At 40.8% G+C, this 27,655-nt stretch overlaps 2 protein-coding genes and 1 long non-coding RNA gene across 24 annotated transcripts in view; 2 read left to right on the top strand and 1 right to left on the bottom strand.

Annotated features, from left to right (window-relative positions):
* SYTL2 (synaptotagmin like 2) overlaps positions 1–19,605 on the top strand; it is a 59,681-nt gene extending 40,076 nt beyond the window's left edge. For 6 of the 18 annotated variants that reach the window (XM_080581357.1, XM_080581369.1, XM_080581368.1 and 3 more), the window contains 13 exons: positions 250–4,014; positions 5,556–5,654; positions 6,661–6,714; positions 7,917–7,964; positions 9,248–9,342; positions 12,689–12,808; positions 13,848–14,017; positions 14,380–14,482; positions 14,901–15,071; positions 15,301–15,379; positions 16,306–16,405; positions 17,180–17,385; positions 18,382–19,605. In XM_080581357.1, coding sequence (XP_080437483.1) covers positions 250–4,014; positions 5,556–5,654; positions 6,661–6,714; positions 7,917–7,964; positions 9,248–9,342; positions 12,689–12,808; positions 13,848–14,017; positions 14,380–14,482; positions 14,901–15,071; positions 15,301–15,379; positions 16,306–16,405; positions 17,180–17,385; positions 18,382–18,527 — 5,156 coding nt within the window. In that variant the 3' untranslated portion in view covers positions 18,528–19,605. The remainder of the gene's footprint in view (positions 1–249; positions 4,015–5,555; positions 5,655–6,660; positions 6,715–7,916; positions 7,965–9,247; positions 9,343–12,688; positions 12,809–13,847; positions 14,018–14,379; positions 14,483–14,900; positions 15,072–15,300; positions 15,380–16,305; positions 16,406–17,179; positions 17,386–18,381) is intronic. The other 12 variants (XM_080581363.1, XM_080581365.1, XM_080581364.1 and 9 more) reach the window with 7 other exon arrangements.
* A 597-nt stretch (positions 19,606–20,202) lies between these two features.
* On the bottom strand, positions 20,203–22,090 carry LOC308190488. Its single transcript, XR_013947240.1, has 2 exons — positions 21,803–22,090; positions 20,203–20,545 (listed from the first exon to the last, which is right to left on the bottom strand). It is a non-coding gene; the product is annotated as an uncharacterized lncRNA (long non-coding RNA).
* A 32-nt stretch (positions 22,091–22,122) lies between these two features.
* CCDC89 (coiled-coil domain containing 89) lies at positions 22,123–26,229 on the top strand. Of its 5 annotated transcripts, none has more exons than XM_080581851.1 (2): positions 22,123–22,495; positions 23,725–26,229. In XM_080581851.1, the coding sequence occupies exons 1-2, from the start codon at positions 22,435–22,437 to the stop codon at positions 24,798–24,800; spliced, it is 1,137 nt and encodes a 378-aa protein (XP_080437977.1). In that variant the 5' UTR covers positions 22,123–22,434; the 3' UTR covers positions 24,801–26,229. The 5 variants fall into 5 exon arrangements, with proteins under 5 accessions (XP_080437977.1, XP_080437981.1, XP_080437979.1 ...); XM_080581855.1 differs by having other exon boundaries at positions 22,448–22,495; positions 23,729–26,229; XM_080581853.1 differs by lacking the exon at positions 22,123–22,495 and adding an exon at positions 22,536–22,841.
* The last annotated feature ends 1,426 nt before the right edge of the window (positions 26,230–27,655 follow it).

Genomic DNA, 27,655 nt, shown 5'->3' with positions numbered 1-27,655 from the left:
CAAAAGTGTTATGGCTTATCTTCTAGAAAAAGATCACTTTTCAGTAGGATATCTTAGTGATAAGGAATTTATTTTTCACACTCTTGCCTGCAGTATGGTCCCTTCCAAAACCACAAGAACAGAGAACTTTTTCTTCTGCTAAGAGTTCAAACAAACACAAAAACAGAAACTGAGTGATTTTTTCAAGATTGAAAAATTTTTAGTCTTGTGTCTGATTCCTAACTCTGATAAGTTTGTTTATGTTTGTAGATCAACGTTTGCTTTCTGCTGAGACAAAAGCACATGAGGTATCAAACACCAATTCTGCAGCTCTTCAACAAGGTAAGCCTGATCTTGTTGAGGAACGAGATGCTAAACACACTTTCGAGCCTGACAGACATGCTGATGAATTTGTGAAAGTGGCAGATGAATCTGTATCAAAAGTCTTAGACTGGTTTAAAAGAAGTTCTGGTACTGAAGATAGGAAATCTGTATCAGCCAGATCCCAAGGCAGGGAACTCAAAGAAGTTGGCTTTTCAACTGGAACAACAGTTCTTCCTACAGAACACAGTGGAACTAGCATGGATGGAAAACCGGAAGTTATAGAAGAGTTACCATCTGGAAGGGATAAACAACTGAATGCTATTTCACCCACAACAATTATTTCAGAAGATAAACAGATGACAAAAGAGAGGAGGAGACCTAAGCAGGGGGAAGAGAATGAGGAGCAAAATGACAAATCACTAACCGAGCCTGACTGTACAAGAATCAAAGATAAAGAATTGGGTCAAGAAATCAAGCAACAAAATCAAAAATCACGTGTCTTGGAACATCATGAACACAAGCTACCAGCTCAGAAATACGAATTGGAGAAGGCGATAAGAGAAAGAAGAAGAATAAGGGAGATTAGAGCATTTTGGGAAAGGGATAAAACTATCCCCAGTCACAGCGAGAAAGAAGTTGGTATCAATACTAATGCATCAGGTGGTGGTGCCTTGAAAGGTCTCAGAGAAAGTGATAAAATAAAGCCAACTGCAGAACACCTACCTTATGGACTGGATGATCAGAGCAAGAATACATTAAGAAGTACTGAACTGAGATATGCAATTGTGGCTTCAAAAAATGAATGTCAAAACTCTTTTGAGTTTGGACAAGGCCGTGAAGTTAGAAAACCAGAAAGAACACTTCCAGCTGATGGTGAAATTCATGAATCCACAAAATTGGCAAAAGCCAGTAACATAAAGCCTAGAGTTTCTGCCACTTCAGCTTCCCCAGAAATTAAAGATAAAGATGGGAAAGAAGCATTTAAAGGAAAAGTTGGTGCTTGTTCCCAACAGAAGCCCAGCTTCCAGGTTTTTTCTCTAAAAGAAAAAATGAGTGAGAAGTCCAAAAATCAAATTTCAAATCCTTCACAGTTTCAGAGTTTGAGAAACTTCTGGGATGCTGGAGTTAAATTACAGAGTAGCATTGACAGGAGAGATGTTTCTTTGCCAAATAATACTGTTCATAATAATACTTCAATAACCCACCAAAAAAAATCGAAGGAAGATAAGGGCAGAGATAATGTGAGCAAGCAAGTGTTAATCCAACATCAAACACAAGCCTCTGAGAGAGAAAAAACAGAGAAATTAGATTCTGTGATATGTGAACTGCCTCTAGGATCTCTTACCTTAAAAGGTTTGAAGGTAACACACACACAAAACACGGACTCTGTCCAGCCAGTCAAAAAGCCAGTTATCTCTCAACCCCAGGAACAGATGGGTCTTCATGAGCACGAAGTTAACGGACGTATAGAAAAAAATATTGTTTCATCAAAAGAACATCCTCTCAGAGGATCTCAGAAGATGCAAACTGGTTTGCAGAACCTGCTCAGAGAAACCTCTGTATGTCAACCTTCTGAATTAAGGGTAGGAATGAAAGCATCTGAAACAGTGAATAATATATCACAAACTAATTGTAGTGGAGAATCAATATGCCAACAAGATATCAGTCAGTCTGAAGAGGTCAATGAGACCGCAGAGAGGTCTGTTGCCCCATCTAAAGTCAGTGGCTTGAGTTCAGCTTTAGAGAAACTGATGAAGGAGGCCTCTGAAACACCACCTCCTAAACCAAGGCGTGTGGACAGGACGTTACAGAAGACTGCTGAGATACAAGTTAAAAGCACGACCTACCAGCATGATGGAGAGTCACTGCAGGAAATCAGTGAGTCCATAGAGAAGTCTGTAGCCCCACCCAAGGTCAGTGGCTTGAGCTCAGCTTTAGAGAAGCTGCTGAAGGAGGCCTCTGAAACTCCACCTCCTAAACCAAAACGTGTGGACAACACAGTACAGAGGACTGCTGAGATGCAAGTTAAAAACATGACCTATAAGCATGATGGAGAGTCACTGCAGGAAATCAGTGAGTACATAGAGAAGTCTGTAGCCCCATCTAAAGTCAGTGGCTTGAGTTCAGCTTTAGAGAAGCTCCTGAAGGAGGCTTCTGAAACCCCACCACCTAAACCAAAACGTGTGGACAACACATTACATAGGACTGCAGAGATGCAAGTTAAAAACACGACCTATCAGCGTGATGGAGAGTCACTGCAGGAAATCAGTGAGTACATAGAGAAGTCTGTTGCCCCATCCAAAGTCAGTGGCTTGAGTTCAGCTTTAGAGAAGCTGCTGAAGGAGGCTTCTGAAACCCCACCACCTAAACCAAAACGTGCGGATAACACAGAACGAAGGACTGCAGAGATGCAAGTTGAAAGAACTACCTACCAGCACGATGGAGAGTCACCACAAGAAATCAGTGAGTCCATAGAGAAGTCTGTTGCCCCATCCAAAGTCAGTGGCTTGAGCTCAGCTTTAGAGAAGCTGCTGAAGGAGGCCTCTGAAACTCCACCTCCTAAACCAAAATGTGTGGACAACACAGTACAGAGGACTGCTGAGATGCAAGTTAAAAACACGACCTATAAGCATGATGGAGAGTCACTGCAGGAAATCAGTGAGTACATAGAGAAGTCTGTAGCCCCACCCAAGGTCAGTGGTTTGAGTTCAGCTTTAGAGAAGCTGCAGAAGGAGGCCTCTGAAACACCACCTCCTAAACCAAGGCGTGTGGACAGGACGTTACAGAGGACAGCTGAGGTGCAAGTTAAAAGTGTGACCTACCAACTCAATGGAGTGTCACTGCAGGAGAAGACTGAGACCACAGAAACATCTGCACTGTCCAAGGCTGAATATAAACTACTTGATGTTAACTTGCAAAAATTACTGAAAGAGGTCTCTGAAACACCAGCTCCTATGCTGGAGAACATGGATGAAAAGATGCAAGGTAAAACGTCAGCTAGTCAAAGTATTTGTCGTCCTCCTCAAGAAGAGAGAGATCACCCTCAAGAAATAGAAGAAACAATAGAAAAATCTTCTGTTTCAAATATTGCAAAATTCAGAGATTTCAGTAGCTCGTTAGAAAAACTCCTTCAAGAAGCATCTGAAGCTTCATCTCCGGTATCGCAAGAGAAGTCTAGGGATCGTATGTTTCCATTACAAAAAGAGTCTCTGTTCACAACAATGTCACAGCCTTATCATAATGCTTTAACTACTTATCATACACAGATGAAGACCGCTATCAAGAGTGGAGCTCCAGAACAGAATATCGAGGCTTCAGTAGATATTAAAGCTTCTGACCTACTTAAAAGAAATGGGGCTTTTAATCAAAAAGAACAGAGAAATGTGCCTCCAATAGATCTCCTTCCCCTGGAAGGAGAGACTAATACAGCTGTGAGCAAGCCATTCAAGGTAAATGACATAGGAAGGACAGATGAAAGCACATCCTCGGATGCCTCTGAAAATAATTTAGAATTAAAAGAACTGTTGCAATTGAGAAGAACAAGCACACCTCTTAAAGATGAGAGCAATTCCCCCCAGCCAGGAGGAGCTCGACTCTGCCTGGCCTTTCAGCATGAGGATAATGATGAAGATGATGGTGACAGCTCAAATTTGGGATCCAGGTTTTCAGATGAAAACTCTGATTCCTGTTCTGGAACCGGTAGTTCAACTCGTGAGCCATCTGATTTCTAAAATTCATGGTGCTGGGTTGTTAAACATGGCTACAGCTTTTCTGGTAGCTAACTTGAAATATATTAACCAAAACTCTGGTACTTAATTGAATGCTTTGGATATTTGTTTTGGAAAGATGTGAAGAACTAATTAAGTCCTTTAATTGCAATTTTTTGACAAACACCTACTAGATTTGGGTAAGGTCATGGGAGTGTAGCAGCATGAGTCAATCACATCAGTCTTCATGCCTTATGCTTTTCTTCCTCCTTTGGGACATCTCTTTTGAATCAATAACATTATAACACTCGAATTCTGGTATTTCTTTTAAATACCCTGGATTAAAAGATGGGGAAAAAATAATCAGTGGCTGACTGAGTTTATTTAGCTTGACCAGCTAATCTTCAAAGGTAAATCTGTGGCTGGATATAAAGACAGTACCGATACCCCGTGCTATTTAATTTAGTATTGCTGCCTGTTGCACAAAAAAAATGGCTATATAAATGAGGCAGTCTAATTATGAAGACTCATTACTTGGTTAAGCTGGAAGCTCTAGTCCATGTCTAATGTGATATTTTAACCTTTTTATTCTGCTCCTGAGAGACTGGGAATTTTCTGAGATCTTACCCGCCTGAGCAATCTGTGATGTTGCTGGGGCGTGCTAAGAAACTCTGGAGCTTATTTTGAAAGTGAGATTCCAATGGAAATCAGCTGGAAGTCTGTTCTGCAAGACAAATGAGGAAAAATATAACACAACTTGTTTTTGCCTATAATTACACTATTGCTGTTTGTAAGGCCGGATTGGCTGGCTGCAGTGGGAGGGAAATGAAATACGGAGGAGAGAGGGTCTTAGAGTACTCTGAAGGAGCTAGGTCTGTCCTGAAACTGATCTTGGAGACAATTGCATGATAATTTCAAGGATCGAAATCTCTCCACAGGTTGTTTTTTTATTTGTGGTTGTTACTCTATATTGAACAGGAAGTGACTTTCACAGGGCAGAAAAATATAACGAACAAATTTACAGAGGGGAAAAACCAAAGCTACTAACTTCTGTTTGTGTTGTTTCTTAACAAAATGGCTAAATCTGAATGTATCCTACCTAGTTCTTGGACAATTAAGTACCATGTTTGTCTTAAACTCCCTCATTAGTCAGTACAAACACAGGTCGAGTCAACGTGTGTTCCTACTGATACCTGAGGGAATTTAGAGAGAAAAGATTCTTAACTTAAACACTGTTGAAATTGGTCTGCTTCACTCCAATTTCCATTTGAATTTAAGTTAAGATGGTCAGGTGTCAGTTTCAGTAGTTTCTTCAAAATCCAGGCTATTGTCTTGTTCGCATGTCTCTAATTTTGGAATAACTGAACACAATGCATTCCTGACTCTGACCCTTAGGATTTACTTAACACTTTGAGTGAATACTCACGGTTTCTGTTAAAGATCAGAAGATTCCCAAAAGAAGTCCATGGTTGTATTTTTTTTAAGTGACTTGTTTAAAAAAGCATGTCTGTGTGTGCAGTGTTCATGTGTTTTGTCTCGTAACAGGTTCAGAAGAATTAAATCCTGTTTTGATGGCTTTGAAAAGGAGTGCAGATAGGAAAATGCCTTCCAAAAGTCTAGAGGACATTCCATCAGCCACCTCAAGTGAGCACAAAGCTTGTGTGTGTCTCCCATGACCCCCAGTTCGGCTTAAACATGCTTGTGCTGTGTTTCCATACAGCTTTGCCAAGCAGTATTTTTGTCTTACATTGCTTCTCACTAAGCAGCATGGAGTTTGTATGGTAAAACTGAATTCTCGTCTCATATGGGTTAGTTTTCAGTTCTTAGTGTTCCTTTTGAAACAACACTGGTATGTTGAGCAGACATCTTCCAAAAATGCACTGCGTCAGTCAGGGATGATTTGGTTTTGGATAGTGAAAATGTTTTCAATAGTGAAAGTATTTGGGTGCAACCACTCAAATCAGCAATGAGCTACAATTGCTGCTCATTTCTGGCTGCTTACTTGGCTCAAATTAGTAGACAGTGGAAGTATGAAAAAGTTGTCTTCACAGGTGAAACTACTACGTTTATTCTAGCAGTTAATATAACCAAACTAAAAGAGAATGCAATGAGACAGGATTGTACTTAGCATTCATCCCTGAACTCCCTCTGTAGCGTCCTAAGATTATAACTTATTATCGTCCTTATTCCTGTCTCCGTTCATGCTGCTCCTCAGTGTTTTCATACTTATTTCACTTCTAATGGGGAAGACATGAACTGAATTGATGTTTGAGAACTGAAGCGTGGAGGTGTAGATTTTGAAAGATGTTGGCTATCGTTGGCGAAATACTCTTCTAATATTACTTATGCTATTGCTCCCTTCTAACTAGTTCCCGGATTTTAGGTTATGCACTAACATTGCTGTAACAGCATGCTGGTAGAAACTGTGTCAAGATGAGACCGCTGCTTGGATGCAGAATTGAAGTAATGTTCCAAGTTGAAAGCATCTCCTGAATTTAACCATTCCTGTTGCTCTGCTGGTGTATTTTTTTGTTGTTGTTGTTCGGTTGTATTTGTTTTTTGGTCCTTAATTCTGTGATTACCACTGCCATCCACTTTATCATACTGAACAGCAAGCTTTCTAACCACGTGTTACTTTTTTCCTGCACAGATAAAGGAAAAATAAATATTCCAAAGGAAGAATTAGCTCTTAGTGCTGAAGATGGTAAATATCTTTTGTGTCTGCATGGAAATCTATTGTTTTTCAATGTTCTCTGTTTGCTAGTGAAAGATTTGAGAAAGTAGGAATTGTGTTACTCTTTCAAATTTAACTAACTTCATCACGACTTCAATGCTTTTGTAAAATTTTCTTATGTTATTTTACTCTTAAGCACTAGACTTCTGTTATGACCTGTTGCATCTATAGAAACTGTGCCACCCAGCAGTGTACTATTTTGATCTTTGGCCATTCAGCCTATAAAACAGCTTCTGAAATCATTGAGAGCTTTGAACACTAGCACAGTTGGAAAAACTGGGTGTAATTAAATATTAAATTTGTCTATTCATCTGTTGCATTGTAAGATGCAAGACGATTTTTGCTCATGCAAAACACTCTTCAGAATACATCAGTTGAAAAAGGAACCTCTCTAAATTCCTATCTCAATCCAGCAAAGCAGAATTACTTTAAGCAATAGATGAACATCGATCTGTTAGTGCATTACAGGTGCCTTACTGTCAAATTTTTCTGTATTCCTTCAGAAATTACAAACCTAATCAAAACAAAAGCAAACCTTCTCTAAGGACATGTCAAGATAAACATGTTGGAAAGCCACCAAGTAACATTGAATATGATGGAATATAACACAATTCTTTCCTGTTTACTGCATTGTGGCACTATAGTTTAAAAAAATAGTTCTGCAAATTTGCATTTGTCGTGTTTTAGATGCTTCTAAGCATTTTGAGTGTTAGTTGTTTATAACATAATAGAATACATGCCATGTCCAGTATACTAACAAGTCTTAAATATCATGCTTCATTTTTACCTTCAGATGGACAGCCTTATTGGAAACATGTACATTCAATATGGATTATGCAGACACTTGTCTGAAAGGGGTAGCTTTTTCTAGTTAAATTTAGTGAGTGAAGTTTTGGAAAAATTTATGGATCCAGCCAAATTGATAACTGTACAGACAGAATAAGGCAAATTCTCTTGAAAATACCAATCATGTTTTTGCTTTGCTAAGCTTGCACATTCGCGTTCCCTTTGTTATGATTCAGCTCCTCAAAAGAGGAGAATGATGCAAAACATAAAAATTCATGGGGTCAGAAGAAGTCAAGACTTGCCACATGTAAAGGATAATGATGTTAGTTATAAAATCGTATAGCTGTTTGTGCTACTGAATGACTTGTCAATACTGCACTGAGCAGGTCTGAAAACTGATCAGGATCAAGAGAGGAATGAAAATGCAGCAGGAAGTGAGTAATAGGATTCTTCCAACAGACAGTGGAGAGGTTTCTCCGCTGATATTTAAACTAATACATTAAAAATCCTTTTTAATGTAATGGCTGATGAGTTATACGTCTGGACTAGATAGCTGCTGAATGAGGAAGCTGCATCTAACTGCATACTGACAGTAATTTATGTTAACCGCTATTTGAGCTTCAGCTGCAAAAGCTTTGGAAAAGCTTAACTTAACGCCTTGCAAACAACCCCAGCTTGTGTGCAGTTTTTAATTTTATGCAATAGATACGTGCTCCTGTGGCTGTCTGTCTGTCACCAAATAATTCTGTGTCATAAGTTATTCAGTATTGGTGCATTTAACAACTTGTATCCAGTGTAAAGAACTTTAGTATGTAGAATATTAACTATGAGTGGTGTTAGCCCACAATTCTCAGAATTTTTCATGCTCTTAGAGCAAACTGGATTTTTGCTTTAGCTTGTGCAGTTAAGCTTTGTACAATGAAATTGGTGGAGAACATAGGAAGTGAATTTCAGTAAAGGTATAGCAAAGGTCAGGCACTGGGACAGGCTCCCCAGGGCAGTGGTTATGGCACCAAGCTGCTGGAGTTCAAGAAGTGTTTGGACAATGCTCTCAGACATAGGGTCTGATTTTAGGGTGGTCCTGTGTGGAGCCAGGAATTTGACTTGATGATCCTTGTGGGTTGGTCCCTTCCAGCTTGGAATATTCTCTGAAATTTGAAGAGATATGCTGCAAGAATCTGCATCGTTAATGAGATATGCATCGTGAAATTAACTACGAATCCTTGAAACTTCCTTGTTCACATCTAAACATTGCTTGATTTACATAAATATTCTTACCGCCATTAATTGGACTAGGAAATAACAGAATTGTCTTGTAGACTATCTTCTTACCAAGAACCTTACGATAAGGTTAGTACATCAGTGAACTTACCCTTGTTCTAGGAAGGAAAGATAGAAGGTAAAATGAAAATGTTTTATCACATTTGATCAGAGTTTGCTTTCAGCACCCTGTTGTCATATGCTGTCAAGCAACATGAACGCTTCTTCTGCCAGACGAAGTTTTGTGGGCCATGTTATAGGAGATGTTGAACTAAATTATCCTTCCTAATAGTAGCATCTCTGAGTCCCATGGAGAAAAGTAAACCCTTGCATCCAAGGTGTAAACTGCATGTGCATGTATTTCATCTGAAGTTGTTTGTTTCTAACTGCCCTGCTATGGAATTGCACTCTTTTGATGTACGAACTCTTTTGAAACTTTTGAATTGCTGCTCTTGAGTCTCCACAGTGCCTCCGCAGCCTGATAAGCTGTTTTCCAATCCTGAAAAACTAAAAGGACTGAGCAAGTCAGTACCGTCGTTCCTGCAGGAAGAGGCAAGTTCCATCTCTGACGTATTGTAACTAAAACTTTTGATTGCTGTGGCATTATGCATTTACCAAATAGTGCTTTCCAGGGTCTGCCAAGTCAGCCTACTACTGGCTCATGGCATGGAGTTAGTTGTTTGTAGTGCCTGTGATCATCTGATTGTTACAACCTGTGGCTGACTAACTTTTCAGAAGCTCTAGTAACTTTTATTCCTACTGTACAGCCCTACAGACACAGCGTGTTTTATCTAGGAGGTTGAAGCATAGCGAACGCTTGCTGTTATTCCCAAAGGCAGTCTCTGTCCTTAAACTAACAGGTCTTTTATCTTCTGAACGTACACGTGTACATTCATTTTGTTCAGAGCCTGCAATGTCAAGTGAGCCTGTAAGACTGTAAGTGGTAGCGCCACCTGGTGACCCGCTGAGATCAGAGGGGTCTTAGCTTGGAGTTCTGCTTGGGGATGGAGGCTCAGGTATGATGTTCTCTTAGTGAAATCTCAGAATTTCCAGCAACATGTTGTGGCTTTGTAAATCCTTTATTATTTATTAAAATATTTACTTTTTAACAAAGATTTTAAGAGCATGGTGTGGGCCTTGGAATAAGCTCGGAGGCCATATTCCAGTCCCCTAAAATGACACTGAAGTTCACAAGTGATAAACTGCTTGAATCGCTTGTTCAAACTCTTCAGACAGTCAGCAAAGAGGGGTGTTTAGACCAAGCACCAGTCTCCTAACATGAATGTCTAAAATAGGTAGCTCCATTGGTCACAGGTAACAGAATAGGAATATTCTTTTTTTCTTAAGATCAACAGTGATGAATTATGGAATTGTTCAGCACTGTAGTGTGAATGTGAATTTTAGTGGCAGTTGTGCATGCAAACCTCCCCCTTCCCTCCCCAGACTTCCCCTGTAAATGAGAGTTGCTGGTGCCATCTTCCAGGTCTCCCAGATCACCGGACAAACACCTGAGTCCTGTCAGTGAGGTGTGTGTGGACACAGGCTTCGATGCATCCCAGGAATTTGGGGCCTAGATACCACAGAAATAGCTGTCTGTGCTATAAACTGAGAAACCACTGCTAACCCCAGCCCTTATTGCTGTGCCTGCAGTTACAAAATATTGATGCTTATGCTGTTATATTTTTCTAAAAACATGACTGAAGGGTCAGGATCAGAAATATGCCATGTCCTGTCTTCACCTACTCCCTTCTAAAATAAGAAACATCCAAAATGTGGTGATACAGGTTTAATTAATCTTACCTTAAGTGCAGAACTTGAAACCATTCAGTGTCTATGAACTTTATTTAAGGATTCTTTAAAGAATCTTTATTTAAATATTCTCTAAAATGACAGCATCCCAACACCCTTTCTGCTGAGAGAAAAGCACAGGAAACTTTTCTAAGGTTATTAACGTGCACCAGTTAAAGGATTAGTATTTCAAAACCTTAAAGGTGGAACACCAAAAAAATCAGAAATGAGTAGGTGGGCATCTAAATTCCCAGTTACAGCCTCTGTAGGAAGCCAGTTAAGCTTATTTGTGTAAGTTTTGAATGAAGCAGTCTGAATATGTAAAAGCAAAAGGTCTAGATGTGATCGATTTGTTGCAGCGGAAAGAGTTTGGGGATAGTTCCTTTTGATAGTCTAAGAAATTGTCAGTACCCGAATCTGTTTATTCTGCCTCACAAATTTATCTTTAAAATTGCGTAAACAGTCCCAATACTGTCATGTAATACCTCCTGTGCGGTGAGTTTGATGAACCACACAGGCACACATGCCTGCATATATCTAATATATACGTACGTGAAAATATCAAATGTATATGGATAAAAGTAGCATGCACATATTGAACATGCTGGTACTGCCTTTGGGTTTGTTATCACCTGAGTACCATCGGGCCAATAAGAGGCATGAAACTGATGAAACTTACACCTAATAAATAACAGGTCAGAAATAAGCACTGTAGCTAACATGCAATCATAAAATTAACACTCATTGTTAAATGCTTTTTCAGTTCTGGCATTATTTTAAAAAGTCGATTCTTCTGCTAATAAACACTTCTTAATTAAAAAGGAAATACAGAGAAGTTTATCTCTTTGAGCAGAAGGATAAGACACTACTACACTAAGGAGATACCCTAAAAAATAAAGGGTTCTCTACTCTTAAATAGTAACAATATCCTTATTTAACATTTTGAATTAACTTTAAGAAATAAAATCACGCGTGGTGCATTCTGGAGGCATACAGTCACCCCAGTGATCAGTAACTCCTTGTCTCTGGATTTCCGGACAGTGCTGGAAGGGAGCAGAAGTGGGTTCAGCTCTTATACAGACCTGCTCTGTGGGCAGCAGCTGAAGTGGTCTTAGGGAAATCTTGTGTCCCTCCTCGACAAGAAGGCATTTTCCTGTCTTTCAAAGAGTGCGTGTAATAGGACTGATTATCCACACCGTTTAACTAATATTTCCTTCCCTGGATTTTTCTGGCCAGTCCCAAATAGCCTGCTCAAACCATTTTTCTCCCCAGGAGCTCTGCCCTGGGTAGGATAGACGCCAGTCCTTATCTTTAGCCTCAGACCTAGCTGGGGGAGAGGAAGCCTTTTAACTTCTCGGTGTGTAGAACACAAGAGGGAGATGATGATGCTTTCTCTAGCAGCTTGCATAGGACAGTCTGACAGCATGTGTGGAAAGTAAAGAAACATCAAGTCTTTCGTACAGTGGTGGCATGGAGACAGAATGGGGTTGTAAGCACATTGCCTGATAATGACCAAGGAAACCCAAACTGCACTTTCCTGATGTAAAAGCAGGGCCCTGCTTGCTCTTTTGCAAAATAAGCGTCACTTCAAAAGCTATTCGCTTTATCCAGTGCTGTTGTACTGTGCACGTTACTTCCAATGAACTGCCTTAAAGATGGAGACTGGAGAATCGATGGCACCCTCTATGTAACAGAAAGGGATGGGTGGAAGACCTGAGAATTATCGCTTGCATAGTGAAGTAGAGAAGTTGAGTTTCATTGTCCTGGTAAAGCTAACTTGTACTTTCCATTGGTATTTGAGAATTAAGAGGGGAAAAAAAAAAGAAAAAGAGCAAAACAACAACAAAAAAAGAGGTTGAATTATTACTTTACATTTTTTTCAGCGTAGGCTTTCCACTAAAAACAAAATCCCTTTCAAAATTGGTTTTACTTTAAATGCATGACCTAATTTAAGAAATACTAATTACTTGTGTTGTACTATGAAGGGATTTAAGGTCAGGTTTTCATTGGGTCCCAATCTGCATTATTAAAACTGTTTTTTCTTTTTTTTTAATGTTCCTTGTGACTATAAAGTACCTACACAGGCTCTCTTTCTGTGATGTTTTTGTAGAGTGATGACAGAGAGACAGATACAGCATCAGAAAGCAGTTATTCCCTTGGCAGAATCAAGAAGAGTCCCAGCTCTCTAACCAATCTTAGCGGTTCTTCTGGCATGGCCTCCTTATCCTCTGTATGTAAACCACAGCCTTGTTTTAATGGCACTTTGCTTTTGCTAATCTCTTCGGTATTGTTTCAGCTCCCTTCTTATTCCTCTCCTATTTCTTTCCTTGGTATCTGCCTCCTTCCGTCCTCCTCTCTGTTATTGAATTCTTGCATGGAATTGGAAATAAAGTGATTTAAAAAAAAAATTTTTACTTGTTTTCTAGTAATATGCTGGAGCCTGTTTGGGATTCCACTGTGCAGCATACTTGATAAATCCTAAGCGAACAGGCTTTAACCCTAGGAGCTGAAAGTTGTAGCTGACAGTGGGAGAGAATTTATACAGAACAAATATTTAGGAATGGATTAAGGGGTGGCAGGAGAAATAAGTGAAAGAAAGAGATGGTATTGGTATGTGGGTTGTATGATGAAGTCAGTGATTTAGCTAACCAAAAGTCATTAGTTTATGTGGCCTTTAGGGGAAAAGGAGAACTTTGGGGATGAACGATGAGATTTAAAAAATAGAAAAAGAAAAAAACCCTGTTCATCCTTCTATTTTTACCTATCCAGGGTTTAATTTTCTAGTATGTTTTATTTTAGCACCTAACTCAGCCACATAAAGACTTTATGTTTGATTTCTTGGTTGGTATTTTCAGAAAGCCTTTTGTCATAACGTTTTAGGCTCGGCTTTCTGCAAAGATCAGCTGAAGAGCTACATAAGTAATATTTCAAGAATCTGATCACACAAATCTCCAGATATATAGCATCCTAGCATTTCATGTATTCTGTCTCAATGCAATAAACATATTCCTTTTTTGTTCAAAACTTGGCCTAACACTTTTCAGATTTACAAATAACATTCTTTCGTTAACCTGCTTGCTGAAGAGCTTGTTTAACACTGTTACGTTTCATAATTGCATCTAAAGGGACACAGTTGATTTATTTTTTTTTAATTTTCTGAATCCTGACAATAACTTCTACCCTAATCTGAAGTATTTGGTGAAATGCAAAAGCCTAGGAAAAAAAGTCCTCTTGTATGATGCAGGTTTTTCTCCTCTTGTATGACACAGGTGAGCGGAAGCTTAATGAGCGTCTATAGTGGAGACTTCGGCAATGTTGATGTGAAGGGGAACATTCAGTTTGCTATTGATTACGTAGAACAGCTGAACGAGCTCCACATCTTTATTTGCCAGTGTAAAGACTTGGCAGTGGCAGATGTCAAGAGGCAACGTTCAGACCCGTAAGTAAAAATACAGAATATTTTTTTTTTCCCCGATGGAAGTTACTCTTTAAATGTGTAAATGAAAACTGTAATTTATGCCAAGCATTGCCTTCTGATGGGGTGACCAACCAAATAACTGAAGGAGGCTATCACGTGCTTTACATGTTCTTCCACTCTGAACTGAACATAAAGTTGCCGTATAAATCAGTACATATATTAACATGGGAAGCTCAGACTTGAAATTTGAAATTTTAACTTCCCAGATTAAGGAGAATTCAGTTAAGTCAATTTGATTTACTTCATAAGTAAATGTGTGTGTATTTTGGAAGGGAAGTTGGAAGGGGGGTTTTCTTGCTCTTACCAGCCTGTTTAAATTTTAGGTATGTGAAGACCTACCTGCTTCCAGAGAAATACAAGCTGGGCAAACGGAAGACCTCTGTGAAAAAGAAAACTTTTAATCCGGTTTATAATGAAATACTGCGGGTATTTATCAAATGCTAACTAGACATGAAATACTGCATGCATGCAGTATGAGGAGTTTGAACTTTCCAGGTCCAGATGATCTCAAAAGAGACATCTGTGTGAAGATGAGGCAGATTGCTCTGTAGGAGTGTCTGTGTGCTTCACTGATGGGTTAACTCTGGTTTACTCTGGATACAGCACTGAGAACATTGATTGTTACATAATTCTTGCAAGCAAACTCAAGCTACTTAGGAACTTAAAATATTTAAAATCAATATTAAAACACGAAGAGAGTTTTGAAATGAAGCGAGGAGCTATAGATGTATAAACCCAGACACATTTCCTTACTGTGTCACTTTCAGACAATCATTGATGAAAAACTAGCTTAACTTTTTTTTTTTTTTATCGCTTCCTCCTCCCCATTTCTCTCTCCTGGCAGTATAAAATTGAGAAAGATCTCCTGAAGAACCAAAGCCTTAATATCTCTGTCTGGCACAACGATACCTTTGGGAGGAACAGCTTCCTTGGTGAAGTAGAGCTGGATTTAGGAACTTGGGACTGGAATGATAAATCCAACAAGCAGATCAACTGGTTTCCACTCAAGCCAAGGGTAGGTTACTAGGGGTGGGTGAGCTGTTCTATGTTTTCTGCTGTGTAAGTGCAAAACCAAGTCATTTTTTATTTAGCTCCTATCTTTTGTGTTCTGAGGGTTTTATATTGATTATATATTATAAAAAAAAAAAACTCATGTAGAAGTTGAACTTGTGCAAAACTTTGCACGATAAAATCAGTGTGTGAACTGCAATGTGTGAGACTTTTTTTTTTTTCTTAAATTTCAGACTTCAACAATGGCTCTAGAACTAGAAAACAGAGGGGAGATGAAACTAGCCCTCAAGTATGTTCCACAACCTACTGGAGGTATTTATTCATTGCTTCTTTGTTTGAGTTTGTCAGGCCTTTGGGGGTTTTGTTGTTGGAGGGGGTTAGGGAGGAGATTGGTGTGAAGGGGCTGTATAACGTTTTTCAACAAATTCAGGCACCTTGTTTTAATGTAGAACATTTTTTTTCTAGAATATTAGGCCACTCTGGTCATGAATTCAGTTGAGGATCCAAGGTTCGCTTTAGGATCTTCTGTTATTTTTATGTTACTACAGAAGAAATTACCTGATTGTTATAATCTCATATTTATAATCCAGTCTGTATACATAACAAAGTTCTGTTCTCTCTCTAACAATTTCAGCAATTATGAAATTGTCAGCCAGGTGCTGTGATTTGCTAAATAAACAGTGATGACACACTAAATTCAAGCAATATTAGAAGTACAAAATAGCAATAGGTATCCAGAACACAGCATTTCTTAGCTGTATGAGCTGTTCGTTTACTCTTGTCTGACAACTGATAACTGGCTGGTCTGACAATGAAGCCAAGCAAGGTCTTTAATCCAGCCAGACAGTCAATAAGAATCAAATATATTAAGAGCACAGAGGAGCTCATTTGAAAGTGTAAGTGGTGGTAAAGGCTGGCATCGCATAGGCTGAAGACAAGCTGATCCCTTCATCTAGAAGGCTGGGAAAGAGAAGGCCAGTGGCCTGCATTTGTTTATTTGTAAGAGAAGAGAAATCGTGGTCGGAATGTAGACATGAGGTGGCTTGGCAGTACTTTGATGGGCTGAAGATTGCAGCTTCAAAGGTAGAGAGGGATGTTCAATTAAAATGTGAGATAATGAGAGTCTAGGCGAAATATCACCTCTGAAAATGGAAAGGAGCTGCTGCAACATGTAAATCGCTTTCGAGGGTAATTTCTAAGGCTTAATCAGAGCCAGGATGTTTTCTTTCTTTTTACAGGAAAGAAGACTCTGTCCACTGGTGAGGTCCACATCTGGGTGAAGGAATGCCATGACCTTCCTCTTCTGAGGGGCAACAGGCTCAACTCTTTTATCAAGTGGTAAAAACCGTGGCTGAAATCATTAAACCTGGTGGCTTAATAATGCCATTGCTGTGTTTTCTAACCTTACCTTCAATTTTCTCCATTTAAATTAAAAAACAAAAACACTTAATTACTTTCTGATTCTCCTTTATTGTGATGCAAATTGTCCTACAGGACTTGCAACTTCCAGATGCTAACTATATGCTACCAAGTACGATGTACTGGGAGGAATTCCTTGCTAATCACCACCCTGTCATTTTGTCTGCTTTAGCTACCTGGTGGAAGGGCTAGACAAATTTAAGTCAGATCTTGTCTGCTGTAAGTTGTGTTTAAACAAAGCAGGTTTGTGAAAGAGCGTGCTTTAGCTTAGTAAATCGTGGGAGGAGATAGAAGTGAGAAGCATAGATGTATTTCTTCCACCTTCCTTTCTACAAAAAGATTTAACACATGATGGGGATAGCGAGATAGCTGGGAAATCTCTGGCAGTAACTAAAAGGTTTCAGCATCATTAGTGGTAATCCAGCAAACAAACTCAGTTGTACTTCTTCCCTACGTGACTTCCCCTTCCGATCCATCCTTTGAAGCACAAGGGTGGATACATCCTGGATACATTTGTTGGAAGGGACTGAGAATGTGATGTTTGATTTCATCTCTGTGATACTAAAGCATCTTACTCTCAGTTGCTTCGTAACATGCAGTATTTTTATTATTCAGTATTTTTTGTCTGATGAGTGTGTTTAATGCAGGTTATGCTGTCAAAGTGCAAACTAACAATGCTTTCTCTTTCCGAAGTACCATTCTTCCAGATACTAGCAGAAAAAGTCGCCAGAAAACAAGAACAGTGGCAAAAACTACAAACCCAGTATTCAACCATACCATGGTCTATGATGGCTTTAGGCCAGAAGATTTGAAAGAAGCGTGCATAGAACTCACAGTCTGGGATCACAACAAACTTGCCAACCACTTTCTGGGAGGTCTCAGGATAGGCCTTGGAACAGGTACTGGACAATTAACAGATTAATCCTTAATTTACAAACTACATTTTTTCTTTTTTCCCCTTTTCCTTTCTATTTATTCTCCTTTTGCAAAGATAACTGAAAAGCCTTTCAGCTGTTTATTTACTAAAGAGTTTCATTTAGTAAATTATCTGTTCATTGTCACAGATTCTGAAATGTAAATAGAAGTAGTATGAGGATAAGGGGTTATTGACAAGTTAGGAGAAACATTAGAAATAAACCTTTCTGTCCATACGTTGTGTCTGGTACTGTTTGCAGTATGAGAGTATGCTATTTCTGCACCCAAAATCTTGATACCATCTTACAAACTTCCACATGGAAAAACTAGATATGTGGAGCAGAGACAGTATTGGGTGGAGATAAAAGGATGGATTGTGAATGCATGGTAAAATTTGAAGACTTTGGATAGGAAAACGTATAAATTCAAACATCTTTTTAGCATAAAGACAGTATAAGATATGTAGATATAATGACTGGGAAAACATGCAATTCTGCTTTGTCTCTTTCATTGTCCTTTCTGGTCTGAGGAGAGACAAAGAATTTAGAGTTCTTTAAAGCAAAAGCAAGAAAAAAAATGACTTCTTGTATGGTTTATGAGAATAACCTAAAACGCAAGTGAGGATAATAAATCTCAAACTGAAACTTAAGTGCCCGAGGTTGTATTCCAATATAGAATCAGTGAACATTTTATTTTTAAGCCCTCTTGGATGTTGATTAACTTTTCCCTTGGGACAGTGACAAAAAGAATAACAAGGAAAAAAAAGGAAAAAGATGAAGTTTGTGTGGAAAATTGTCATTAATTGTATTTGACAGAATTGTTCAAGCATAAAAATACAGAACTGGATCTCGAATGCACTAGGTTTCCTGTACCTGAGAAGGTGAAGCTCTTTAAGAAGATGGGCAGATTTGATTGTCAGCTCTCAACTCTGCAGCATGTTAAGTGATTAAACTTTCTCTTAAAACCTGACATTTTTCTAGGCAGAAGCTATGGAACTACAGTAGACTGGATGGATTCCACTTCAGATGAAAGTGCCCTGTGGGAGAAGATGATGAACTTGCCAAACACATGGGTAGAAGATACGCTACCTCTGAGGATGCTAATGGTTGCAAAACTGACAAAATAAGGTGGCTTTTGAATTGCTAGTGTCAAAAAGACGACTTGGGAATGAAATTAAAAGGTGTGGGGGTGAAACTTGGAAGAGACACACAGCAGCTCTTTGATAGTCTCTGTTCTGTTGCTGTTCTGTTCTTGTGCTGTCAAATGTCACTGCATATTCCAAACTAAAATTCTGCCCTCAGATGATTATGTAAATTTAAGGGCTTCTTTTATTTCTTATTCACTGAAAATGTATTCAAGTAAGAACATACTTAAAGAATTCAGAGGTAGAGGTAGCTGTGATACTTGAATGCTCGTGTTGTCAAACTGAAGTGTTGCTGATTCCTTAAAGCTAAATTGCCGAGGGAAAAAAGAAAGGAAAAGCAAGTAAATTCTTTCTGTATACTTGGATTGTTTGTGAGATGATGTTATTAGTAAGATAGCAACAGGTTGCATTTTCTTGATGCTCATTAGCACATTTCTCTGGCTGAATCCTCATCACGCTATATTGGATCTCTCCAGCTAGGAATATGAGTGTGCAGATTTTTTTTAAAGTCTCTTTGTCTGTAGTTACACATTTCTATGATCTGAAAGTTGCTTCTGTAATGAAAGAAGCACTACACGAAATGGTACTGTTGATGTCTTACTCTGCAAGGCATAGAGGACTGTTAATTCCAATGTACTATGAAAAGTTGAGGTTATAAAGTTTGCTTCTATATTTGTTAATTACCTTGCTAGTATATTGACGTTCCTTTTAAATGCTGAAGTCACAGAGGTCAAACGTTTTCATTCAAATGCTATTCCAAAGGATCTAAACTTGCCAGTTTTACTAATGACGAATGTTGGGTATTTATTTTTGTAAAGTGTACTCATTTTCTGTACCTATACCTATTGTTAGCTTGTATTTTTGCGAAAGGTAATTTATCTGTTCTTCAGCGCCACCGTTAGGAGAACGCCGGGATTATGGTGGTCTGGGTTTAGATAGCTTTGCAGCATGTGAAATGGAATTTGTCACGTGTGGAAATGCGTACCACTGAAGGAAGATAAATGCATAAATTACAAAATGTATTACTTTTTTTAAATAAAAGCAGCCTTATTAAAGCTAATTAAGAATTCGATGTTTATTAAAAATCAATGTTTTGTGTTAGCTGCTCAGTGTGAGTATGCAATACAATGAAGTGCAGGCAGAAAATGCTTCTGAAAATAAATGTACATTTATTTGCTGTAACTGCATAGGTCTAGAGGCTGGTGAAGTCCTGCATGTAAAGTCCTGCGTCTAAGCTTACAGAGGAAAAGAGGGCTCTTCACACTTCCAACTGGGTTGCTTAATTTTATCATAAAAATTTAAATGCTTGCATTGCTTGGTATTTATTTCCCACCATGAATGGGAAGAAAGGAAAGGTGCTATTCAGCCTGCTGGGGAGCCCATGTTCTCCTTCATCAGCCAGGCCGTCCGGAGATTACAAATGCCAGAAGGAGCTGTCAGTCTCCGTCCCTTACTGCTTCAGGTGTTTCGGATGAGATTGGGAGCTGGCACAGATCCCACTTCTGCTTTTCCAGAAACACCACCCTCTCAGAGGTGGCTATTTAACAATACAGACGCAAAGTAACTGCTGTACCATTTAAATGCAAATAGATTGTTCTGAAGTGTAGTATGTGCATCTCTCCCTACTCATACAAAAACAGAGATTTGTAAGCATGTGGCAGAGACACCTGTTTGTATTCACTGTCTACAGGATTTTGTTTTCACCTTAAAAAGTAGGTTGCTGTAAGCATGACTACCATTTAACAAGTATATAATTTGTAGTTTTATTTCCTGTGAAGCCTAAATGCAGTGCTGTGTCAAAAGTCTTCAGTCTTCAACTGAAGGGATGGGGCTGAGGCTATAGATTTGCAGGCAGGTGTATGTAGTCTTCTGTGTTCCACACTGTACAAAATTTCAGTAGTTAAAAACTTAACTGCTATCAGAACGGTTGGTTTGTGACAGTACCACTCTTGTCTTTTGGTCAGGTGAAGTATCTTCTGTCTTGCTATTCCTCCACCATCCTGCAGACAGAGGCAGAATTTTTGTCATTACCTCTAAAGACACTGCTTAGCACTACGCTAAATAGATAAAAACTTAAATTTCCAAAAACGATGGGAACATGAACGTTAGATGTACTTGTGCACTGCCCCTGTATTTAATTAGTATGATGACAAGCAAATGACACAGCAGCATTACGTGCTCGTTTAGATTTAAAAAAGAGACAGAGCCAAATGACTGAATCAGGCCCTCTAGTACAAAAATTCATTTGACCTCCCCCAACTTTTTTATAGCTTTTTAAAGTATATGTGGAAATGATGACTCTCATAGAAAATATATATAAATGGCTGTCACCACACACAAAAGTGAGACTTCCAAATTTACGTGAGGTCAGCGGAGATGGTCATGGAAGTGCCTGAAAAGTATATTAGTGCTTAACAATGCTAGCTATTTAAAGTTGTGCTGTTATCACTGATAGCCCTCAAAGGAGCCTGCATCATGCTACGAAGCTTTAACTTAAAGATCTTAAAGGATTTTTGGCATCTGTACTTATCTTTTTACTGTTTCACTATGTTATTGTAACGTGCAAGAAAAGCCAAAGCTGTCCTGGTGAGATGAACTTCAGTGCCATGAACAAACGATTACAAACCAAGCTGCTTTATCAGTGGAAAATGTACTTCAACCACCCTATAATGCTATAGGATTTAATTACAGAGCAGAAACATTACAAATTCACCTCCAGCTAAAGAATATGATGTTGATTTATTAAGGTAAGGACTGGATCTAATCATGTAAACCAGGAGGGATTTTGGATTGTAAACAGAAGAGTCATACAAAATGTACACTTTAAAAACCAAACAATATGGATGTTCATCTGGATGTGGTTTCTGTAATAAATACAGCTTTCCACCGAATTCATAGTAATTGTTGATTACAGTTGCATGTTCCAGATTGATAAAATGCAGATTGAAAAATGTAAATTTTACGCAGTTGCTTACGAAAAGTTTTAGGAAACTAGCTTACTCTGCTGTCAAAAGCAGAGGTTTTAAAGTTATCCACAACCCAAACAAGGCATATAATTAAGACATAACTGTTATTAAAAGGCAGTTTGATAAATTAATATCTATGCTTTGATTCTTAATTCCAGTTATCTATATGACAAAGCATCTGTACTCCTAGAATATCTTCATATATGTTCATCCTTGCCCAGAAAATTATTTGGGAGCAATGCAATGCTTCCCCCCCCCCTCTTTTTTTTTTTTCCCACTTTACAAGCTTACCATGACTTCAGCCTGGACGGGGGGCACCAGGAGGTGCACCTATGTCAGTATACGCGTGTGTTTTAAATGACATTACCTTTGCTTCCTGTAAACCACGTACTTCAAAGTCCCAGCTCTGCTTTCACGCTCTATATTCAGAAAATTCCCATTTCTTTTTCTACTTTCCATTTCTGCACGTAAGCCTGCAAGCCTCTGTCAGTGTTGCAGTTCACTTCGCTCTGACTTTACCTCTTTTGAAAGACCTGGTACTGTTCCCTCCCTGTCTTGTTTGCTTTGTATGTTTTACCCTTTACTGAATCTTTTGTATCTTTTGTTTTGAAGCTTTTGTATCTTTTACCCTTTTTGCTGAATAAAAGTCGCAAGTTGTTTAGGGTGAGGGATGCATCTTCTCGCTCAGCCCGTGCACCTTCAGTGTGTTCTGCCATTGTGATCTTCTCTGGGTGCAAGCCAAGAGAGAGGACTTCAAGCCTGAGGAAATCCTCTTCTTTTTGCTGAACCTGGGTGCCTTTGGGAGCATTGGCAGCATTTGTTTGCTAAGAAACGCTCCCTGATATTTCCATGAATTCGGGACTGCCCCGAGCAGCCCAGAGAGGGCACGAGCTTTGACGTGAGCGATTGAGCCCCGCATCGCCATGGACACAGCAACCGCGCGCTTGGAGTGGCAACAAATGGGCAGAGGAAAACAAGCACCTGGTGAGAGAAAATCTTTCTCCCCCTAAACCCCTCTCTTTGTTGCGTTTCCCCTGCATGGCCTAAATCTTTTAGTCCTTCCCTCTCTCTTCCCATATCACTGAGTGTTTTGGCAGGAGCCCAAGTGGCACCAGCAGCAGGGGAGCGCACCGCAGCGGAGCCTGCTGATAGTCACCCCCATGGAGCTCTGAATCTGCCCGTGTCTTGCCTTCATTTTTGCTCTACGTTGTTTTTCATCCTTCCTGCAGTCCTTTCTCCAGGACTTTTGCCTGTGGCCTATCCTCACCTCCAGCCGAAACCCACAAAACCCGATTATCAGCAGGCTATTTCAGGTGCTGTGTGGTTTCAGGTCTGTATCTGAACGTGAAGTCTGTACTTCAGTTTTAGGCAAACTTTTCATACGTCTGGGTAGTATACTGTATGATAAGGCACTGATAACGATGGTGGTACTACTGTAACGTAAATATTTCCTTTATTTTTAGATGAGGAGCCAGACTTTTAACCTGCGTGCCTAAAATAATCCAGCTAATCAGCATCAAAACCCAAATAAGGAACCGTTTCTCCAGGCACCCTCCTTATATCACAGTGCATTCAGTAATTATTACCAGTCCTTAATGATCTTTTTTTTATTCTTAAATCTCTAAGCTCAGGGTAAGGCTATTCAGTTACGTTTAATGGGCGAGATACTATTAAAATCTTATAAATGGATTAGAAGATCGATCTAACCCTCCATGTTTTATTTGCGTTTATAATAGCATCTGTGTTATACAGATGTAATGCAACTTTGCATCTGTAGGAGAAAATAAAGGCAGGGGAAAAGGATTCCTTAAGGAATTACTTACAGCTTTATCATTTACTGGCTTTTTAAAAATATAATATTACAGTACTTGTAGATACAACAACAGTGCTTTGAGGAGGAATAATTACCAGGGCTAGTAATCAGCAAATGAAGAGGCTTGCATAAATACTAAGCCTCCAGTTGTTTGTTTTTGCATTGTCAAGTCTGGCACCCTTCTCATCGGTCTGCCTGACTTTGAATCAGGGTCTGTGGGACCGCACAGGCTGCTGTTGGTTTTATGAGTCCCAATCTGCTGTGCCAGTGCTGTGATGGACTTCCAGAGGCAGTCCCCCAGCTCGGTGCAGTGGTGTTGGGCACAGTTTTGGGGTACTCTAAACCTGCTGAATGTCACTACGAGAACTGGTGGCTATAAAATGTTTCGTCTTTGTGTCAGACAGCGGCTCCATGGCTCAGGATGAGAGAGAAGCAGGGAAGGCCAGCCCCACAAGCGACCCGGAGGTGGGCAAGGACGGGGAAGATCTGACAAAAGGCCCGGAGGTGCTCTGCGAAGGCCCTGAAGAGGAGAGGAGTGAGAAGGCTCTGCTGCGGGCGCGCCTGGAAGAGCAGCATCGCCTCATCTGTGTGCTGAAGAAGAAAGCAGATGACGCACGCAAGCGCTGCAAAGGCCTGGAGCAGCTCAACACGGAACTGGAGAAACTGAGGCTGGAGGACGCCGTGAAACTGAAAACGCAGACCCAACGCATCCGGCACTTGGAGGAGCGCTTCATGGACCTGGCCAGCAACCACGAGAAAATGATCTACTTCAAGAATGAGCACAAGAAGCAGAACATGCAGCTATGGGAGGAGAATCAGCGCCTGCGGCAGGAGAACGAGACTCTCTTTAGCCAAGCTGTGCGGGAGAAGGAAGCCGAAGTGTTCCAGCTCACTGCCAAGGCCCAAAATCTCTCGCAGCAGTTAGACTCCTTACACAAGAAATGCGCTTACGAGAGTCGCAGAGCCCAGGAGCGTGTGAAGGAGCTGCTGGAAGCTCAGAGCCAGCAGGCGAGTGCCCATGCCTGGGAGGTCGATTCGCTGAAGCAGCAGCTGCAGTGCCTCCAGGAGGAGCACCAACAACTTGCCGCGCAGGTAGAGCACGGAGAGAGCCAGCAGAAGGCTCAGGATAGCGAGCTGCAGGCCAAGCTGGAGAGGGCAAATGAGGAGAAAGAGCAGCTGCTGAACCTGGCCATGGAGAGGGGCAAAGCCCTGCAGGACAAGCAGCAGGAGATCGTGCAGCTGGGGAAGAGGCTGGAGAGTGCGGAGAGAGCCAGGCTGCGAGCAGAGAAGCGCTTTGTGAAAGACACAGCAGCAAACTATGATCGGATGGTCCAGGAGCTCCAGCAAGAGCTAGAGAGCAGCAAGCAGGCGTACAGCGAACTCTCGCTGCAGTTCGATGCCTACAAAAAGCACAGTATGGCTTTACTGGCCAAAGAAAAAGAGCTGAACGTCAAACTCCGTCACTTTAAAGTGTGACTTCAGCTTTCTGCTCGCTTCTCATCTCAGCAGGTGCCTCTGGTGTAACACAGCACTTCTTTTTGTTCCTTTTCATGCGACCATCTACCAGCCAGTCTCTCTGTAATCTGCTTACCAGCTTAAATCCTTCTGAAAAAACTGTTCTGTAGCCTCTTATTTTTTGTTACTTTTACATACGTAAGAGCTCAACACCATTAAATCTGAGCAGGGGTTGTCAAACTAAGTAAACCACATCAGATCTGTAACATGAAAGATTAGCATGGAAAACTTGAAATATGAAATAGATTTCATTTGGTCCTAACGTGCTGTATCACAGATTTCACTTTTTTTTTTTTTTAATAGAGTCAAAAGCACATTGTTTCCCAAAAAGTACAAAACATCAAACGCTTATTCTTTCATACTTGTTTCTCTTTTGAAGTTCCAGTGAGGTTGAGCACTTAGGAGGCATCTTTGAGGATCCAAGAAAGAAATCCCACCTTGCATGAACAGTAATAACTGAGAAACGTAGTAGGTGAAAACAGTAAAATTGCAGAATACCTGCTGCTCAAGCAAGTTATAATGTATAGTTTTCCTACAGCCTTCTACAGTTCTCTTAGTCTTACTTAATGTCATAGCATTATTTATATCCCTGTGCAGCTCAAGATCAATTGATAGGTCTTTTGCACGATTTCAACAGTTTTTGAAACAGGCTGAGGTTCCAGGCAGTCTGCCAGTTTTGGGTGTTTCGTTTATAGGTGTTTTCTGCAGAGAAAATGGCAATGCACAAAATGAAAGGGCGGGTAGCTCTTGGTCCTGAGCATCCAGAGCAGCCATACCGTGTCAGACTAAGGATGCACTGAGCCCAACAACCTCTGTGTGGAAGCGGCCAGGAGCAGAGGGCCTGGAGCTCCTCCAGCTTGTGACCAGTTCATCTCAGGGGCTTACTGGAATAGCTACGGTTTCTAACAATTAGCCGTCAATTTATCTTAGGAACTTCTTCTTGAGACCAGGTGAGACCACCTTGTGGCATGAGGAACCCTCAGCCTTCAGTTCATCTTGATGTCATTTACTGTGCCTCCCTTTCCATCCCTGGCCATGATCGTGCGGGAACAACCCCCCCTAAACCCCACTGTCTGGCGTGGGGGCAACCCATGAGGGACCTGGTGGTTTTTTCTTCTAGAGAAGGCTCAGGAGAGACCTCATTGCCCTCTACAACTGCCTGAAAGGAAGTTGTGGGGAGCTGGAGGTTGGCCTCTTCTTGCAGGTAACCAGTGATAGGACAAGAGGGAATGGCCTCAAGTTGTGCCAGGGGAGGTTCAGGTTGGAAATGAGGAGACATTTCTTCTCAGGAAGAGCGGTCAGGCATTGGGATGGGTTGCCCAGGGAGGTGGTGGAGTCACCGTCCCTGGGGGTGTTCAAGGAAAGGTTGGACATGGTGCTTAGGGACATGGCTTGGTGGGTGATATTGGTGGTAGGGGGATGGTTGGACCAGGTGATCTCAGAGGGCTTTCCAACCTTAATGATTTTAGGATTCTAAAACCAACACTGTGCATGCAGCCCCCCCACCCTCAGTCTCCTCAACCCCCCTCATCCACTCGGGATGCTGCTTCCCTCAGCCGCTGCCTCCCCCCGCCGCCCGAGCCCCTCAGGCACCATTTGGCCACTCACCAGCACAGGGCAGGCCCCCAGAGGGCAGGATGGAGGTGGGGATGGGGAGCTGCCACCACCGGGTCAGGGCCAGAGGTCTTGACCACCACCCTCACCTCCAGCCCACCACCGACCACCACTAGGCACCGCCCGGCCACCAGCCGCCCAAGCTGCAGGATGAGGAGTGGGTGGCCACCAGCATCATCCACCTGGACTGCGATCGGGTGTCAGTGGAGTTCTGCTCCATCTGCGCTTGGTGGGTGTTGGCTTCCTACAAAATGTAGGGTCGAGTACCTGCTGGGCAGCATTCTTGTCTCCCCCAGGGGCCTCGTGTCGCAGAGGAGGAAGCAGGCAATGGTGCGGAGGAGGATAAAAATAATAATAAAAAAAAGTACAGTGGTGATGGGATGGTGTTGGGGGAGATGAAGAGGAGGGGAACCTCGAACTTAAGTTGGCCGGGGTGACAAGAGATCTCGAATGAAAACATAGATATAAAAGTGTACTGCAACTCAGTTATACGTTCCTGTTAAAACCTCTCTGACAGCTTCTCTTTTAAGTGCTCGCCCTGCCTGGATCCATTGCGTAGGGGTAAAGAACAGTCATTTTCCACCTCGCCACCTGGTAAGGATCAATACATTCCCATAAAGCGCCATCAGACAGCTTGCTTTGCTTGTGCCAGTCTCTTGTCATGACTGGTTCAGGAAACAGTTTCTCAGGTCCTTGCCCTGCTCTGCCGTAGTGTTTCTAGCTCTGGGTGATAACCAACAGTGAAAAATACAGTCGTGTCCTCCTAATCAGCTGATTTCTTCTTTTCCTTTTATAAATTAATATGCACGCCGTAGCCAGTAGACGAGCTACGTTTCGAATTAAAAGTGAATGCGTATGCCATTTGAAATAGGAGTTTTCTGTTGAACTGTGTGTCTGATGAGCTGAAAAGGGAAAATCGTCTTTTACGGCATGATTACAATACTCTGCTAGTAGCATAGTGAATAAACATCTCTCTCTCTTTTCTCCAAAGAGCTTAGCACCGCCTGTGGGGAACATCTTTTATCTGACTGAAGAGATGATATCAAAATAAATGTAGGAATTATGTTCCCAAAACTTGGTATCTCTCGGTTCTTCCAGATCATCAGATTTCTCTTCGGTAAACTTACAAAAGGCCTTTGTGTTTTGCAAGTTCTTAAAAACTGTTCTCAAAAGCTTGTAAAAAGTTTTGTAAAGTTTTTTGT

This window comes from Anser brachyrhynchus (genome assembly GCF_964034855.1).
Source record: "Anser brachyrhynchus genome assembly, chromosome: 1".
NCBI lineage: Eukaryota > Metazoa > Chordata > Aves > Anseriformes > Anatidae > Anser > Anser brachyrhynchus.
This window is presented reverse-complemented; position numbering and strand designations above follow the sequence as displayed.